Source organism: Mytilus edulis, chromosome 3 (assembly GCF_963676685.1).
Source record: "Mytilus edulis chromosome 3, xbMytEdul2.2, whole genome shotgun sequence".
Taxonomy (NCBI): Eukaryota; Metazoa; Mollusca; class Bivalvia; order Mytilida; family Mytilidae; genus Mytilus; species Mytilus edulis.
Genome location: NC_092346.1, coordinates 83,126,459 through 83,147,118, shown reverse-complemented (window position 1 = coordinate 83,147,118; position 20,660 = coordinate 83,126,459). Strand labels below are relative to the sequence as shown.

The 20,660-nt window shown below is 30.8% G+C and overlaps 1 protein-coding gene across 2 annotated transcripts in view; it reads left to right on the top strand.

Moving 5' to 3' along the window:
• The first annotated feature begins 5,087 nt into the window (after positions 1-5,087).
• LOC139514552 (uncharacterized) overlaps positions 5,088-20,660 on the top strand; it is a 30,495-nt gene continuing 14,922 nt past the window's right edge. For both annotated transcript variants that reach the window (XM_071303925.1, XM_071303926.1), the window contains exons 1-6: positions 5,088-5,448; positions 6,318-6,376; positions 6,999-7,079; positions 10,331-10,407; positions 15,668-15,751; positions 18,197-18,270. In XM_071303925.1, coding sequence (XP_071160026.1) covers positions 5,183-5,448; positions 6,318-6,376; positions 6,999-7,079; positions 10,331-10,407; positions 15,668-15,751; positions 18,197-18,270 — 641 coding nt within the window. In that variant the 5' untranslated portion in view covers positions 5,088-5,182. The remainder of the gene's footprint in view (positions 5,449-6,317; positions 6,377-6,998; positions 7,080-10,330; positions 10,408-15,667; positions 15,752-18,196; positions 18,271-20,660) is intronic.

The following is a 20,660-nucleotide window of genomic DNA, read 5'->3' as shown; positions in this document are numbered from 1 at the left end:
ATCGTATGCTTGCACCATCCTACCGAAATACGGATTTAATTAAGTCCTGAACATTTCGACATTTTGTCGTATATTTTGAACAAAACCGGTTTTAACCAAATCACAAGTTCGTGTTAAGATCCGACTAAGTACCTATTTTCCTATATGGTCAGGTAAAGTTGCTACAATATGATATTGCAAAGAGTGCTTAAATTGGCACACAGATTCAATCAGTTATTTTTAAATTAACTATTATTAACCAGTTTTGATTTAAAAAAAAAAGTACATACATATACCGTAATGAAAGAGAAATGTGATAAAAGAATAACATTCAAAGAAAAAGAGTTGCATCAACAGAAAATAGAAATTGCAACCTTACTCTTAATTTCATCGAATCTCAAAATTTAAACTCTTAGCAGAACTTTTAATCTATCTTACAGTATAACTCGGGAGTTTCTAAGTGTAACTCGAGCTTTAACAAGAACTCTTACTGGAATAAATGTTCGAAATCAAAATAAAACTCGAAAAACTGTAAGTCGAACTTAATTTGGTTCGATTATGGAGCGTTGTGTAATTACGGAAATGTTAACCAATGTTAAATTTCTTCTGGAAATGGTGTCATTAAGGGCTGTTTTTAAAGTGCCGAGTTTGTGTCTTTTTAAACATGGCATTTCAGGTTTTATCTTCCCGGTGCAGACAAGTTAGTGAATTCATTCTTTTTGCAGTCTAAATGGAACGTGTTACTTTTCAGCCCGGATACCCTCAGTCTTACGAAGTAGAAGATTCTTAATCTGCAAGCCGTAAATAATTTCTTTAATACAGCATGAGGCAAACATTCGTTTCCCTATACGACAAATGCAATTAAAAAATTAAGATGACTTCAACTTTGACAATTACTTTATAATAAACTGTTACTGTATGTAATGTTGAAAAAATTCGATAGTTTGATAAAAATATCAATGAATAATCGAAATACCTTGATTTGTTTTTATTATAATTTGTAGTGAAAGGGTTTAATTCAACCCAATAGTTCCAAGCATTGCAAGAAATGCTCCTATGCTAGCAACGTCGTTCTATAACGTTAGTTATAGTTCCCGCCAAAATTCGAAAGTAAGATTATTTCCGTTTTAGCGGATTCAAAACATCGGTGACCCCCCTTTTTTATTTATGCATTTAAAATCTCCCCTGAAGCTGCAACTTATGTAGAAGTTTGAAAGGGAAAACATTAGTAGATTTTTTTTATTTCAAGAATAATCTATAATAAATAGAAATTAAAAATGGCGGGAAACGTTCAAAGGCCTTAAAAGATAAGGAAACTGAGAAAAACAAATATGTATAAGGTAAAAGTTACAATTGACTGTTTCATTTATACCAGTTAAACATCGTTTTTCAATAATTTTGCCTTAAAATAGCAACTTAAAGCGCTATTTCTATATTTCGACATAACTAGATTCTTTACTTTTTGATGACGTCATATCTTGAAAACAACATCGGTGACCCCAATTTTTTTTTCGTCTAAAATATTGAAAAAAGTATGTACTTTCTACATGCAAAATTTCAATAAATTATTATTAGTAGTTTAAATAGTGTGATTTCCCTTTAAAACGTTCTAACTAAACGTTACATAGAAACTAATTGGTAACGTTATTTTGTTTTGTTTATATAACGTTAAATTAACATTATAATCCTAACGTCTAATTTGTAATGTTAAACTCACGTTCACGTAATGTTAAAATATCAACGTTATTTTAAAAACCAAAATAGTACGTAAAATTATTACCACAGTAAAACGTCTGAATAACATTTTTCGAGTACATTAATTTGTAACATTTACATAACGTTCTTATTACATAACGTGAGAAACGTTCAATTACTGACCTTGTTATAACGTAATATTGTAATGTTAATTGAACGTCGTTTTAACATTTAAAAAGTCGTTCTTCATCATACCAACAATTCAACATTTGAAATTTCTTAAAAACTGAGCCTAGAAAGCAGGGTAAATGTACAATAAAATATAATGTTAAATCTATGTTAGTTAAACATGATCAATATATCAACACCTTTTTTAACATTTTGATTATATTGATTTGTCATTTTTTTACAAGCATAATGCAAATGATTTTCTCTTAACGTTCATTAAATTCGTTGTTCTTACGTAAATATGACGTTAATTGTCGACGTTATTTTAAAAACCCTAAACGTACGTTAATTTAAACGTCAATACAATGTTTGAACAACGTTTTTGAATACGTCAATCTTCAACATTTACATAACGTTCTAATAACATAACATGAGAAACGTTCCATTACTGACCTTGTGTGCAGTTAAATACTTTAAAAAAGTGAAACCATTGAACTATATTTTTCGCCTTTGACAGTCACACTCCTAATCTTGAGTAGTATCTTTAAGAATATCAAAACCATTAATACGTAGTAAAACCATTCAAGTTGTACACCATTTGTTGAATAATAATATTTTATTATTCATCAGTGTTAAATTACAAGTATTGTTTAGTACATATGAAAGAATGAAGCAATACAACTATAGAAGATTGAAGTTTAATCAATCTAGCGTACATTGCTGTTTATCGTGTAACAATACCGTAATGTAACCGTAGCCTCAGTAATTATTGTTACATTTGTAATTAATCGGTTCCTCACCCAACTTTGCATTCCGGCAATTAGTCTCCAATGTAACAATAATATTTTTATTATTGTTACATTTCCATGTAACCGTAGCCAGTGCCAATGACAAAACACATCAAAAACGAATGGACTTGTAAGAACTGTCATATTCCTGACTTAATTGGTACAGGCATTTTCAAATGTAGAAAATAGTGGATTAAACCTGGTTTGAAAGCGATAAACCTCTCACTTTGATGACAGTCTCATCAAATTCCGTTATATTTAAAATGATGCGTGAACTAAACAGACATAATTAATAAAATAGTCAAAATATGGGTACAGCAGTCATTATCGTGTAACAATTTTAACTTGAAAGGAACAATTTAAAAGAACACAAAAAACATCTATCTACAAAACACATTCATTAATTCGCGCATTCAATTTATATACAGCTATACAGATGCACAGCTTACGTACAGCTTTGTAGCTGTACAGTTCATAGATCTTCATACACAGCCGGTTTAGAGACAGGGTCTTCAGTGGCGGATCCGGGGTTTGAACCCCCCTTTTTGGGCGATCAATGCATTTGAACGGGGACATATGGTTGAAACCCACCTTTGTCCTGGGTTGGGAACCCCCTTTTTAAAATGGCTGGATCTGCCCCTTGGCTTGTTTAGTTGAAGTTATATGTAGTACTTTACTCAAATCAAATCAAATCAAATCAAAGTTTTATTGCCATATAAACTATACAGTTTGTGACATATAACAACAACAAAAACAAATAAAGACAATAACTAAGTAACTCAATATATATACACAAATTCAGGTAAATATTAAAGGGTCCCCTGTCCTCAGTTCCATTGACTTTTTTTTATAAAGGATCCTAGTTTATTCACTTGTGTTGGTGTTGATGGGTTAAGTATATATATAACTTTGTCATTGTCAGTGAGATTAGCAAATGAATTACTTTCTCTGTTAATGCAATTAAAACATGTTAATCTAATATGTGAATTATGAGAACAATTTATTAAGAAATGTTTCTCATCATCTAGTACTTTGCATTTTTTGCAAAGTCTCTCTTCGCAAGGAATTTTAAAATGCCTTCCTTTTTCAATTAATAATGAATGGTCACTGATTCTAAGTTTTGTAATTAATTTTCTAAATTCAAAGTTTGGGTTAGAGAGGTAAGGTTTGATCAATAGATTTGGCTCAAGTCCTTTATAACAATTTAATTTACCTTTATCGTCAATAGATTTCAACTTATCCCTCAACAGGTTGTTGGTAATATGAGTTTATTTGGTGACATACGTACATAGTCATTTGAAATTGATTGTGCAGTGGCGGATCCAGGGGGCGGGGGGTTCCGGGGGATGGAACCCCCCTTTTTTTGCCGATCAATGCATTTGAATGGGAGCATATATTTGGAACCCCCCCTTTTTAAAATGGCTGGATCCGCCACTGTTGTGCACCTTTAGAACTAAACATCAAGATTACAAGATTGCAAGCCGTTTTGCTATTTAGCATAACTTCAGTATATCTCATAACTTTATAAGATAGTTTATGCTATACAGGCTATACAAATGGGGGTTCACAAATCCTTCGGATATGACAAAGATGGTCCATGTGTGAACATATATTTGTTCCGCATAATAATTGTTCCCCCTGGAACAAAACTATGGATAACAAAAGTTCTTGAGAACAAAAATTACATAATATTAATTCCACCTTCATAAGATCTTTTCCTGGAACTAAAACATCACATGGTTTCATAATATTTGTTCCTTTAAAAAACAGTGTCATTTGATTTTTTACACCTGATTAGATCTTAATTAATGTTCACCTCACATGACATTTACCTGTTCATGTAGTACATACAAAGATTGGAGTCTGAGGAATACAATTTTTTTACATAAAATGATGGCTCTTATTCTAGACAAGGTATGAATATATATTTTTAATATTTTATTACTGCACGCTCCACTGTGACTAACTAAACTAAATGGTCCATTAGTCTGTACCAATTTAGAAAATTTTGCTTATACATTAGTCAAGCATGAAGTTGGCCACAAATTTCAGATGAAAATGCCTGTACTTTATTATTGGAAATTTACATCCATGCATTTGGATAAATAATTTTGCAGTATATATTCCTAGAACTTTTATAATATAACAAATATTCCTGGAGCTTTTTTAAATATAAAAAAATTCCTGGAACTTTTATAATATAACAAATATTCCTGGAACTTTTATTATATAAAACATTGTCCATAATAATATTCCAAAGAACTTTTAGCAGCTGACAAAAGTTCCATTGGGAACTTTTCTTATGTAATATTTTATCCTTTGTGAAGGAAATTTTCTTATAGCATTGGATAAAATATTATATAAGGAAAGTTCCCAATAGAACTTTTGTCATATGCTAAAAGTTCTTTGGAACAAATATTATGGGGGAACTTATATTCATATTTTCGAGACCATTCCGTATTGTTTCTAAATTTAGAAATGTAAACACTCAAAAGTGAAAGTTGAAAACAGTTTTTGGAAATTTCCTATGAAAAGAACTAAGTAGGTCAAATATGAGTAAGACATTCACAAGTAAACCAGCTGCTGTCAGAAATCGAAACCCTAACAATCAAGCAGTAGGCAGAGGAACAGTACCCACAACAACTTCGAACAGAGGCAGAGGAACAGTACCCATAACAACTTCGAACAGAGGCAGAGGTGCAATGGCAACCGGAGGGAGAAATTTACCAACAGGAGCAGGCAGGGGATCACTTACAAGTAATTCTGATGCAGAAAATTTACAACCTCAGCAACAACCTCTTGACCAAAGAATGTCATAGTATGTTAACATATTTAAAATGTTTTTTTTAAATACTTACATGTATGTTAGATTCAGCTGTTTTTCACCCTGATTGTTGTCTCCTTGACACATCTGTTTTCATTCTCTATTCTATTGAGTTCAGGATGCATACATGTACATCCATTGGCATATATATATATAGACTTAAAAAACTTTATTTTCTGACAAATATTTTGTCATATATTCTGAACGAAATGAACAGGTCAGAAAATAAACCATTTATTGGTAGTTTATCATGTTTATACCTCAATAAACCACTTTCAGTTATGTCCTTCACCGAAAAAGTTTGTACATTTTGTGCGTTTTGTGACATCATTTACCAGATAGATGGGATCGCCTATATCCCTGCTCTATTAAAGTTCATCAAGTGTCTATGTGATTGTCATTATGCAGGATAAACTAGAAATAATATGTGTTCCATGAGTACCTAATAACATTTCCCTTATGATGGCAGTGCTGAATATCAATCATAAGAATTGAATTTGTCCAATAATTCGTGCAATATAGCATTATCATTTTTTCAGTAAGGGCTCAACATACATGTAGGAATGCAAGGGACAACCCCCCTAAACGCACGTATGATGTTCTCTAAATCCAGAGTTACGGAAATGCAACGAACTCCAAAGTTGTCTATTTTACAGGCACTTCCCAGAAAAAAAATTAAATTCTCATATACCTTATCAAAACAAGTGTCTCAGAAAAAAATTCCAATATATATACCTTAATATAACATTAGGTACATACTAGTACTTACATTAACTCACATTTTTTTTAAAATGTCGCTAAGAAATTTTTTCTCCTTGTTTTAATATTTTATTATTAATTAGTCTTATGATTTTTTTCTTCAGTCAAGGTTGTTATACAATGATATCACCAAATGAGAAAAAAAGACAAGAAATTCAGAGACGTAAGTATATATCATGATATATAGATTGTACACCTCAAGATCTAATGTTTATAACTTTTACAATTCAAGAGATATATTTATGTTTATCAATTGCAGGAATCTGATCAAGTTAGATTGTTAGATATTTCCAAGTTAGAAATGATTCTTGCATAACAAATTTGAGATCCACATGAATGGAACAAGATTCACTTTTGTAAATTTGAGAAAAAATAAAATTCACCAGTCAACTGTTGTACTGTTTGAAGTATTAATGAATTGACTGTCAGTGATCTCTGTTTGAAAATGCATTGTTTTGTATGATACCATTTGTGTGCTATCTGTAAGTCAATGCAGACAAGAATACAGAGTTTGAGGTTTAATGAGTGAGTGGGGAAGATTCCATTACTTAACATTTGATGTGTTTTTTGTAAAAGAAATGATGTTTGTTTCCATTTTAAGGATGCATGTGGTGGTTGCAACTTGTCCTAATCTTCTCCAGGAATGAAATCTTTTTTATTAATGAGTCTTCTAAATTGTGTGATGTCAGGATAACAGTATTTATTATAGATATGAAATAATGGCATGACATGCATATATGTTAACCATTCACAAAATCTAAAAAAAATTACATACTATTTTACAGAGGCAGAGAAGGAAACAGCAAGCTATCAACAATACAAGGAACAGAAGAAAGTTGGTCCTCTGAGCTATGTTGGAACTGCAGGTAATACATGGGGTACCAAATACTTTGCATCTCACCCATTAAATAGTGTAGAAGTTGTACATTTATAAATCAGAATTACTATAAAAATGAGATCAAGTTTGAATTTGGCATGTCAGAGATAATTTTACCCTACTTGAGTTACTGTGGATTCATTTATTTTCGTGGGTATCAATTTTCGTGGATTCAGTAAACATTGCATTTTCGTTGATATTTAATTTCGTGGTTAAGCCTAAGTTTGCTTCCTAGCCTATAGAACATTTGTGTTTCGATGAACATTTGAATTCATGTTTCGCCTCTACCCACGAAATCAAGGAAAATTGATAGCCCACAAATAATAATGAATCCACAGTATGTCCCTTTTATATAAAGATATATTCAAGCAGGGGCATCATCTGTGTCCCATTCTCTATTTTTTAATTTTTTGTTCTGAATGTTTTATTTGTTTTTGGCAAAGCAAAACACAGAAAGGGTTAGAATAGAAAAAAAAACCTAGCAGTTAAACAAAATATTGAAAATTATATCCAGAAGGAGCTTTTCAAACAATGAGCCCTGAGGTATCTTAAAAAATATTAGTGCTTAATTCTAAATTTTCAGATGTGTTTTCATCATAGATGGCTGTTGAATTTTATTTTCAAGAAGCTTTCAAGTACCTGAAATTTTTTTCATTAGTTTATGGTAATTAATTTCGACAGGATATATACAGAGTGTGGCCAAAAATATTCGTCACTTGAGATTTTTTCCTATATATTGTATATAAAACTGCTTTGAAAAAAAAATAATTTTGGGGTCATTTTTGGCTTGATTTTAAGCAACTTGGTACCATTAGAAGCAGAATTGTCGCAGGTTTATTTGTTTATTTGGTTATATATTGTTTTGTTGATCATATTTATTGTTTTACAAGATAAACACAAAATATTATTTTCTGTTCAGAAATTCGCTATATATTCAACCAAATCAAATAATAAAAATTTATTGTATGTGTTCATATCAAGAGAAAACAAAAACACCTGAGGACAAAACTATTACCAAATAACCAAACATACTTTAGACAATTCTACATCTTTTAAGGCCTTGTTGATCAAAATCCAACTATAAATGCCTCAAAACATTTTTATACAACCGAAAAAATAAAAATTTGTTGGTATCATGTTGGCGTTGTCATCTGCGTTGTCGTCGTAGTCCGAAGACATTTGGTTTTCGCACTATAACTTTAGTATAAGTAAATAGAAATCTATGAAATTTTAACACAAGGTTTATGACCACAAAAAGAAGTTTGGGATTGATTTTGGGAGTTTTGGTCCCAACAGTTTAGGAATTAGGGGCCAAAAAGGGCCCAAATAAGCATTTTCTTGGTTTTTCGCACTATAACTTTAGTTTAAGTAAATAGAAATCTATGAATTTTTGACACAAGGTTTATGACCACAAAAGTAAGGTTGGGATTGATTTTGGGAGTTTTGGTTCTTACAGTTTAGGAATTAGGGGCCAAAAAAGAGCCCAAATAAGCATTATTCTTGGTTTTCCCACAATAACTTTAGTATAAGTAAATAGAATTCAATGAAATTTGAACAGAAGGTTTATGACCACAAAAGGAAGGTTGGGATTGATTTTGGGAGTTGCGGTGCCAACAGTTTAGGAATAAAGGGCCAAAAAGGGGCCCAAATAAGCATTTTTCTTGGTTTTCCCACCATAACTTTAGTATAAGTGAATAGAAATCTATGAAATTTAAACACAAGGTTTATGACCATAAAAGGAAGGTTGGGATTGATTTTGGGAGTTTTGGTCCCAACAGTTTAGGAACAAGGGGCCCAAAGGGTCCAAAATTAAACTTTGATTGCTGAATCTAACTGTGTATGTAGATTCTTAAGTTTTGGTCCCTTTTCAAATTGGTCTAGATGTACATTAAGGTCCAAAGGGTCCAAAATCAAACTTGATTTTAACAAAAACTGAATCCTTGGGGTTCTTTGATATGCTGAATCTAAAAATGTACTTAGATTTTTTATTATTGGCCCAGTTTTCAAGTTGGTCCAAATCTGGGTCCAAAATTAAACTTTGTTTGATTTCATCAACAATTGAATAATTGGGGTTCTTTGATATGCCAAATCTAACTGTGTATGTAGATTCTTAATTTTTGGTCCCGTTTTCAAATTGGTCTACATTAAAGTCCAAAGGGTCCAAAATTAAACTAAGTTTAATTTTAACAAAAAATAAATCTTGGGCTTCTTTGATATATATGCTGATTCTAAACATGTACTTAGATTTTTGATTATGGGCCCAGTTTTCAAGTTGGTCCAAATCAGGATCCAAAATTATTATATTAAGTATTGTGCAATAGCAAGAAATTTTCAATTGCACAGTATTCAGCAATAGCAAGAAATCTTCAATTGCACAGTATTGTGCAATAGCAAGAAATTTTCAATTGCACAGTATTGCGCAATAGCAAGAAATCTTCAATTGCACAGTATTGTGCAATAGCAAGTATTTTCAATTGCACAGTATTGCGCAATAGCAAGAAATCTTCAATTGCACAGTATTGTGCAATAGCAAGTATTTTCAATTGCACAGTATTGCGAAATAGCAAGAAATATCTAATTGCACAATATTGCGCAATAGCAAGAAATTTTTAATTGGAGTTATATTTCTTTGTCCAGAATAGTAGTTGAATCAACTTAAATCATTGTTTTATACAATATACAATGTATATTCACTTTTACTACCAACTGATAAATTAAAACAATCATTACCATTCATTGATAACAAGCACTTTTTTTTACATTTTAATATTTTATGATGTATTTAAATGAGTAGTTATTGTTGCAAACTCCATTAGAAATTTGAATTGAGATCAGTTTTGGAATAATATTCAACAGCATAGGAAATTGCTCAAAGGCAAAAAAAGAATTTAAGTTCATTAGACCACATTCATTCTGTGTCAGAAACCTATGCTGTGTCAACTATTTAATCACAATCCAAATTTAGAGCTGAATCCAGCTTGAATGTTGTGTCCATACTTGCAACAACTGTTCAGGGTTCAAGCACTGCGGTCGTATAAAGCTGCACCCTGTGGAGCATCTGGTTAAAATATGTTTTTATATGAATAGATAGCAAAAAAATGAAGGTGACGAATACTTTTGGCCAGGTACTGTATCGAATAATGTGAGATTATTTATCGTGCTATGAACCCAGGAAAAACCAAGAGATTTTGAATGTCATTTATAACTTCAAATATTAATACTATTTGTTCTGAACCTTAGGAGGAGGAGCTATAACTGAGCAGCAGGCAAGAAATAGATTGATTCAGGACAACAAAAATCCAAGTTTGCGACAACGAGTAAGTCATGTCCAATGTGTATATTTAAAGTTTGTTACATATGATAGCTTGTATATTATTTATGTATGTATAAAATAACACCACCATAATCATGTGACTGATTAACTTACCTTTCAGATGGAATTAAAAACAAATGCAGAACAATTAACTATTGAAAACATACATTATATTTTGGAATATAATTCAAAACCTATTCACTTGACAGAAATTAAACCATAATATTTTCAGAGTAAACATACAATGGAGTGAAATAAGAATGATTTATAATGACTTGTTTGATGTCATTTCTACACATTATTTAAATTTAGTACATATATATATATGTTACAGTGAATTTGTATATTAATCAGGGATTATTTAGAATCCCTGATTTTTCCGGCAGAGGACATTTGAGCGCAATGATAGGAAATTTCAGCGAAAAAATAGAACGTTTGAGTGCCCAAGTAGAACCCATTTGAGTGCCAGAATTTTAACCCAATTTAGCGAAAATTAAAATTGTCAAAGCCCATTTTAACGAAATATTTTTAACCCTTTTTAGTCAATAAATAATATTATGAGAATTTAAAAAATGTTTAATAAACTCAAGACAGCACAATATAAATCATGAATACAGCACTAATAGACTCAAGACAGCACAACATCAAACAATATAAAACTTTTCAATTAAAATACAGCACTAAAAGTCTAAAAGGTTAAATCAAATCTTAAAAGTCTGTTCTAGCCTGGAATTCATAACATAGAGAACGTACCTAATCGGCTCTAGATATACCCCCTGTACAATACTGTTCATAGAATTGCATTAGGAACTACTCTTTCTCTTTATCTTTTCTCGATTGTGGTGCACATTCCTCTATGCTTCGTATCTTTATATATGTTGTTGTTTGTAATTTTTTCATTTTTAGCCATGGTGTTGTAAGTTTATTTTCGATTTATGATTTTGACTGTCCCTTTGGTATCTTTCATCCCTCTTTTATAATATTATTGTTTCAACAACTAGTATTTCCATGATGACAATATAAACAACTCAAGGGGGCTCGCGGGTACAAAAATTTCAGCAAAAAATTAAACCTTTAATTTTTCATTACAAATTTTATCTGTTACACTATTAGTTACTACTTAATGATATAATACAAAAATCAACCTAAAAAAATGATTTGGTTTGGCCCCAGATGACTTTTGAAATGTTAATATCATTGAAAAAGCTCCAAATTATCTCCCTTTGGTGCAAAAATGCCATTTTTTGGCATTAAATTTTTAATATCTTTTTTAAAGTCATAATAAACGAGTGACTGGTAAAAAATAATGTTATTCCAATTCTTGAACCAATGCATACAAACATCATAAACTTAAGTTTTCTGCGCACCATTTTATCATTTTTTTTCGCATAAATTTCGTATAATCGTCAATTTTTTTTTCAATCGGTCAGTGTTGTGAAAATATGGCAGGTAATTAAAGTTCGTGTTTTGAAGCCGAAGTTTAATGATTGTCACCTGTTTGTCAACAAAACACAAAAAAAGCATGGTTGTTGGGTAATTAAAGTTCTTGTTTTGAAGCCGAAGTTTAATGATTGTCACCTGTTTGTCAACAAAACACAAAAAAAGCATGGTTGTTGAGCACTTGTTTAACATGTACAATCAGATAATAGTTTATTTTAAGGACATCCATGCGTATTGCGATCACCAGATTTTTATGAGATGGGTCACACGAGGTCACTTTGCATACGGAAAATATATCGGGGAAATTAAAAGAGAGAACTGTGAACTTACGCATCTAAATGTATAGAAAAACTGAGGATTGACAATTAGAACAAAATATTAGAGGAAGCTGGCATTTGGTGTAATATTTTCATAGCAATTCAACAGGGTAAAAAAGGAATGGGAATCCCAAAAAACATAATGGTAATTGTTCACCAAAAGTCTGAAAAAGGATATCCCCTGGCCTAAAAAAAATGGTATCTTGCTCAAACCTTTTTTTGGTGGTATGTACAGATGTTTTTACTGAACACTTTATTTCTCTTAGGTGGGTCATACAATCTGATTCGATGTGAAGGAAACGCTTTCTAAAATGTGGATATTGTGGTAAAAACAGATATGAAGCATATTATTTTAATATACATGTATTGTGTTTAACATTTTTATACGACCGCAAAATTTGAAAATTTTTTCGTCGTATATTGCTATCACGTTGGCGTCGTCGTCTGCGTCGTCGTCGTCTGCGTCGTCGTCGTCGTCGTCCGAATACTTTTAGTTTTTGCACTCTAACTTTAGTAAAAGTGAATAGAAATCTATGAAATTTTAACATAAGGTTTATGACCACAAAAGGAAGGTTGGGATTGATTTTGGGAGTTCTGGTCCCAACATTTTAGGAATAAGGGGCCAAAAAGGGCCCAAATAAGCATTTTCTTGGTTTTCGCACTATAACTTTAGTTTAAGTCAATAGAAATCTATGAAATTTTGACACAAGGTTTATGACCACAAAAGAAAGGTTGGGATTGATTTTGGGAGTTTTGGTTCCAACAGTTTAGGAATTAGGGGCAAAAAAGGTCCCAAATAAGCATTATTCTTGGTTTTCGCACAATAACTTTAGTTTAAGTAAATAGAAATCTATGAAATTTAAACACAAGGTTTATGACCATAAAAGGAAGGTTGGTATTGATTTTGGGAGTTTTGGTCCCAACAGTTTAGGAATAAAGGGCCCAAAGGGTCCAAATTAAACTTTGTTTGATTTCATCAAAAATTGAATAATTGGGGTTCTTTGGTATGCCGAATCTAACTGTGTATGCAGATTCTTAATTTTTGGTCCCGTTTTCAAATTGGTCTACATTAAGGTCCAAAGGGTCCAAAATTAAACTAAGTTTGATTTTAACAAAAATTGAATCCTGGGGGTTGTTTGATATGCTGAATTTAGAAATGTACTTAGATTTTTAATTATTGGCCTAGTTTTCAAGTTGGTCCAAATGGGGGTCCAAAATTAAACTTTGTTCATCAAAAATTGAATAAATGGGTTCTTTGATATGCCAAATCTAACTGTGTATGTAGATTCTTAATTTTTGGTCCAGTTTTCAAATGGTCTACATTAAGGTCCAAAGGGTCCAAAATTAAACTAAGTTTGATTTTAACAAAAATTAAATTCTTGGGCTTATTTGATATGCTTTATCTAAATATGTACTTTGATTTTTGATTATGGGCCCAGTTTTCAAGTTGGTCCAAATCAGGATTCCATATCAAGTATTGTGCAATAGCAAGAAATTTTCAATTGCACAGTATTGCACAATAGCAAGAAATATCTAATTGCACAATATTGTGCAATAGCAATTAATTTTCAATTGGAGTTATCTTTCTTTGTATAGAATAGAAGTTGATAATATATGTTGGAAATTTGCCAGACATGACTATGATGTCATTTTCTATTTTTATTTGTCAATAACTTTATGTAAATAACTTCATTGGAAATTTGCCAATATAAAATGTTGCTGATGAAGCTTTTTTTCCTTATCTTATCTAAAATGTTTTTAGATAATGTATGTTGGACATTTGCCAGACATGACTATGATGTCATTTTCTATTTTTATTTGCCAATAACTTTATGTAAATAACTTCAATGGAAATTTGCCAATATAAAATGTTGCTGATGAAGTTTTTTTTATTGTTTTATACAATAAACAATGTATATTCACTTTTACTACCAACCAATCTTTACCATTCAGTGATAACAAGCACTTTATTTTACATTTTAATATTTTATGATGTATTTAAAAGAGTAGTTATTGTTGCAAACTCCATTAGAAATTTGAATTGATATCAGTTTTGGAAAAAGGGAAACAGGGATGTGAAAAAAAAGGGGGGGGGGGGGTTAAATTTTTCTCATTTCAGATTTCATAAATAAAAAGAAAATTTCTTCAAACATTTTTTTGAGAGGATTAATATTCAACAGCATAGTGAATTGCTCAAAGGCAAAAAAAATATTTTAAGTTCATTAGACCACATTCATTCTGTGTCAGAAACCTATGCTGTGTCAACTATTTAATTTTAGATTTAAAAAGTTTGAAGAAGAAATCTTTAATTGATTTGTAAAATCTTGACATTTGTTTTGTGTAAAAAAAAACATGTAATGTCAAAAATTTGATCACAATCCAAATTCAGAGCTGTATCACGCTTGAATGTTTTGTCCATACTTGCCCCAACTGTTCAGGGTTCGACCTCTGCGGTCGTATAAAGCTGCGCCCTGCGGAGCACCTGGTTATATATATATTGTGTTTAACATTTTAATATATTGTGTTTAACATTTCAATATATTTAATTGAATAGAGTTATCATTTTGATATTTTGTGCTTAACATTTTACAATTGATGTTTACAGTGTAATGCTGTTTTAATATGATTTTATAGCAGAAATTATTTCACTTTTATTCATTTTCATTATAAATAAAACTATTTCACTATTTCAGTTATTATATATTATCCCTGACGTTTTTTTCTAGTGATTATACATAATCCCTGAAAATTTTAGTGATGATATATAATCCCTAAACTGGCAAGTGGTTCTACATAATCCCTGAAAATTTCAGGGATTCTACACAATCACTGATTATACAAATTCACTGTAACATATATATATATATATCAGTCTAAAGATTTGCACAACAGTACTGATATAAGATGTTATACGAAAATGTATAGTATCGCCTATTCTAGACGATCCGGTACATAGTAAATTGCTGGTTGGTCTTTTTTATTGTCTTTTATATATATATTATATATATTAATTTATGTTAAGTCACTTGTTGTCCCCTGTCAGAAATTTATAAAATTTATATCAAAGTTTTTATATCAGTAATGTCTTGGACAAGTAATTGATAATCAACTCACCAATCATCTATTTTTGCCAGAGTTATGCCCATTAAAAATTGTAATTTTTATGGAAAATTGCAGTGTGAGCAATCTCACTCCTACATATTTATAGGATATGAAATACTTTAGAAGAACCAGTTAGACCTAACTTGCTTAGCAACCTTGAATATATTTTGTTTTTTTCTCTTTTTCATATGGACAATCTGATCCAAATGATCATCATGATCTGGATGAAATATTAGTCTTACTGAATTTACTTATTGTCTGAAAGACTGAACAGCACATAATGATTTATAATCCTTTTTTCTTCTTTAAAAATCAAGTCCAAGGGAAATGTTCCTTTTAGTTTAAAATCTGTTTACTAATGAGCCATTTTAATACATGTATAATATACTATTTGTGTTAAACCAGGAGAAAAGAGAAGGATACAAAACAGAGCAGAAGAAAAAGGAAGAAGAAGAAATAGAACTGAAACGGAAAAAACAAAGAGATCTAGTAAGTGATGGATAAGGCCAAACAAACAAAGAGATCTAGTAAGTGATATATTAGGCCAAACAAACAAAGATATCTAGTAAGTGATATATTAGGCCAAAAAAACAAAGATATCTAGTAAGTGATAGATTAAGCCAAACAAACAAAGAGATCTTGTAAGTGATGGATAAGGCCAAACAAACAAAGAGATATAGTAAGTGATGGGTTAGGCCAAACAAACAAAGAGATCTAGTAAGTGATGGGTTAGGCCAAACAAACTAAGAGATTTAGTAAGTGATGGATTAGGCCAAACAAACAAATTTAATCAGACATTGACAGGTCATTTGTTTTTGAAATATTTAGTATTGTTTTAAAACAAAATTTAATTTCCAAAGCTTTTATTACAACACGTTAAAGGCATGGCTTCCAAAATGGTCATATATTCCGCCTTGGATAAGCATGAAATGGTAATCAACTTTTCAAGAGACAGTCACTTTAACTTAAATCACCAAAATATTTTGTAAGTTTTTGCAATCTTTTTGACCCAACCTTTTGCCAACATCCAGATATTACGGTCATAAAAGTGACATGATGAATAAATACTATCAAAACAAACCCTACTCTAATACCTTCTCATTATAAATCAAGGTTAATTAGTTGTCGTTCAGCTGAACTTAACCTGTTCAGTTGAAAGGTAAACTGTAGATTGTACTGGAGATTGTTTGGTCTATTCAAAGATGTTTTCTTACATTTCAGCAGTTAACATCAAATTTTTTTTTTTTTTTTTTCGAAAAGATTAAAATTATTAGAAATACTTTTACAAATGGTTTATAAATAGGATTTGAAAAAAAAAAATTTAAAGGTCGTCAGAACCATGTTGTTTGAACTAGTGCCCATTGGCACAGGTGGGAAATTTAATTAAGTATCCCTGCTCTTCAAAAGGGCTAAAATTATCATTGATACATTTATTGTACGTGCATTTAAAGTATTTTAATGAAGGAATAATGTGGAGAGAGCTACTTAATACTTAAACTAAACTAAATTGAATACTTAATTGTGCTTTGTAAATGCACACTAATTTTACGTATCCATATCTGGCCCATGTTTACCATTGTCAAGACTAGTCAACATCCTGTACTACAAAAAAGTGTTTTTCAAAAACGAAAAATAGTTTTTGACGTTATTTTGCACAAATAGTCTAAGGCAGATAATTAGTACACTGTCAAATGTTGCACACTTCAAATGATACACTGCCAATTGAATTGTTTACGTCAGAACTTCAAATTTGTATTAAAGAAAGTTAAATATCGTTTTTATATGCCCATCAAAATTTTGAGGGGACATATTATGGTATACAAATGTTCGGCGTCTGTCTTTCTTGCATAAACATGTCGCACCGTAACTTCAAAAAGACTTATCCAAATTTCATGTAACTTAATACAGTTGTTTCTTTGATGGTCAAATGATCTGTATACTTTTTGGTGAAAATGAAATGTAAACTTTTTGAGTTACAGGACTTTTAAAAAATTGTAACTAAAACAGGGGTGTGTCTTTTAAAAAAAATATTTATTTAAGGGTTAATCAGTTTTTTGTAAAAAGAGGGTTTTTTCACATACATGACATATCACACCGTATGTCAGAAACTTTTTATGATAATGGCATAAAAATTCAAACACAAGATGCCCTCATGGCGCAGCTGTTTATTTTTAATGTTATTCATGGGGATGGCTAACTGATTACCATAATTGCCTTTTGTCTAATAATTAGTCTTAAGGGATTAAAATTGGGATAATATATAAAATGTCAGGCTGGCTAAAAATAGTTTTGGAAGCCCTGATTGAAGATGATGGTGCTGATGGACCAGCAGCCTTAATGGATGAGCTATGGATATGTTTATTTCATTATATATGCTAGTATTATTTATAGACCTTAAATGAAAAATGCAGGTCCTTTAATTGTATTTTCTTATTAATGAAGAAAAAATAAGACTTGTAACCTGCTGTAGTTGCTCTGGATAAAAAAAAAACATTTTTTAAACAATGTTGGTTAAATTGACAATTAAGCACAAGTTAATGAATTAACTGGCCATTTTGATCTAAAAGTCATATGGTAATATTCTTGATCTGAAATTATTTGCAATGTTAAGATTTTAAACTATTGTTCAGAAATTTTCTTTTTGTAAATTAAGTTCTGATCAGACATTTTGCATTAAGCAATAAAAATGTCCCTCTTGCATTTAGCAATAAATACAATACAAAAAATACTTTTACACAAACAATGTTGATGCAGTTACAAAGATTTTGTCAATTATAAGTTAACAGTAAACTAATGGAGTCACTCAATTCACAAAAAGTTCTATTTCTACAACTTCTAATTAAAATCCTTATGACTTATCATGGAGAATAATAGTGTTTGCTGTTTGTATAGCTCTTGTTACACACTATATTTAGATCATATTTTTTTTTCTAGGCAGACAAGAATAAATTAAAATCACATCAGACAGAAGCAGACAAAAGAAATAAATGGGATGAAGACAGGAGAAGGTAATTTAAATAGAATTGAAAATTAGAGTCATGACATGGGCAACAGACACATCTGTATTAGTAGTCTAGCAAATTACATTTCTAAACTGGTCCCTTAGGGGTTCAAATTTGCTTTAGGCAATGGAAGTTCTTGGACTTTTGACCAAATAGAGTCATAGTTCCTTCTTTCTACTTAGAAGGTCCAATTTTAATTGTACTTGAAAATTCTATTTATATAATTAAAAAAATAATACTTACAGTTCCAAAGAACCAATCATGTTTTCTTGGTAATACTAGTATATAAAAACCAGGCGTCATGTATGCAATGTTTTGGCATAGTAGGAACAGTTGATTATGCTAGGTCTGTTCTTTTGTTTCATTGTACATTATAATTTTGTAACATTAATAAAGTAAATAAAGTTCAAAAACTGATTTTTCTTATTGCCTCTCAAATAAACCTCAGCATCTAGTTTCAGAACTATGAACTACAATGTATCAAAATAAATAAATGATAATAAAAGTGATTCTTCGCGTAATATCTATTTCAGGAACAGCTTATATTCCTCAATTTTGAAATTCTGTTCTCCTACATCTTTTTGTTCTGAACTTCTTAAATTAATTTTAAACCAGAAAAAAGGCTTACCCTTTCCAGGGCACTTTCCTGTTCAATGTGTGTGGGATATATTTGACACAGTACCTGCATTGGAGGTCAAACTGTGTACAAGAATGTATAAAATATTTTGGGATTCTATGAATAACAAAGTAGTTGAATTCCTGCAAGTATGGACATCACAATATAGCAACTAATTACATAACAATTATGTCATAATGAATTATCACCCTTTAAAAGACTAATCCTTCTTCTTTTTTTTTTGGTACATCATTTACATATTTTAAAGAAGGATGAGAGGAATTGCACAAGTTTAAAGTTGTCTGATTATGGATAAAAAATCTTTGTATTGTGCTACTTTAACATCACTCTAATATATTGAAGGAATCTTTACCTTTCAGTGCTTACAAGCACTGAATTATTCAATTGAAATGATATTTTATGACATTTTGATTATTCTGAAATCTTTGTAGCAAATTTACACCTTGTGTTTGATATTTTATCATATTGATTTGATTTGTATTAATACCAAAAGGTCATGTATGTGAACATACGACTGGGTTGGCTTGGTATAAGAAAATACTGTCAAACATTTTTTATTGATAAAGATTAACATTTAATAGTTATTTATTAATATGTGATCTTATTTAATAAATGGCTATTATCTATTTTGAATTTATTGAACCATAAAACTTATTTTTGACTCTTCACATTGAATAATCCGCGAAGCGGATTATGTAAAATGTGAAGAGTCAAAAATTAGTTTTATGGTTCAATAAAGTCAAAATAAATTTTTGCCATTCATTATAAATAAATTTCTATCAAAAATAAGGCTCAAAGAACTTTTTGTATTATTTATATTAACAATAACAATGTACACACATGTTGGCGTATGAATACACAACACCAGAGTGGGCGTGTCACCATCAAAATTAACAACATTGAAAATAAAACTAATAATTTTAACCAATCAGAAGACAGTAAAAACACCAAATTTATTTATTGAACTTTATTATGAAAATATTTATTCATCCTGAAATCTTAATAGAAAAATAACAATTGCTGTTTGATATTTGAGTTTGCAAATTAATTTGACTAAGTAACAATATACCACAACACCTTTGACCACACAACCAGATGAACCAAAATAAGGCAAAGCTTTGTCTTGTGACCTGCCTCCTGTCATAAAAAAAATATCTACAGTACCTGGCCAAAAGTATTCGTCACCTGCATTTTTAACCGGATTTTTGTGACAAAAATGTCGGTTATTGCTTTGGGGATGTACGGCGGGCGGCCGGGCGGTCGGGCAGGCGGGCGGCAATCAAATGTTGTCCGTGCATTAACTCATGAACCGTTCAACCAAAGCTTTTAAAATTTTAATATGTTATTACTGACAACTATACAAAGGTCAAGTTCAATAATGGCGATTTTGACTTTTACCGTTCAGGAGTTATGGTTCTTGAAAGGCAGCAATCAAATGTTGTCCGTGCATTAACTCATGAACCGTTCAATCAAAGCTTTTAAAATTTTAATATGTTATTACTGACAACTATACGGAGGTCAAGTTCAATAATGGCGATTTTGACTTTTACCGTTCAGGAGTTATGGTTCTTGAAAGATTGAAAAATGGAGTTTTTAGTCGTGTCCGTGCATTTGCTCATGAACTGTTCTACCAAAGCTTCCCAAATTTTAATATGTTGTTACTGATGACAGAATGGAGGTCAAGTTCAATAATGATGACTTTGACTTCTACCGTTCAGGAGTTATGGTTCTTGAAAGATTGAAAAATGGAGTTTCAAGT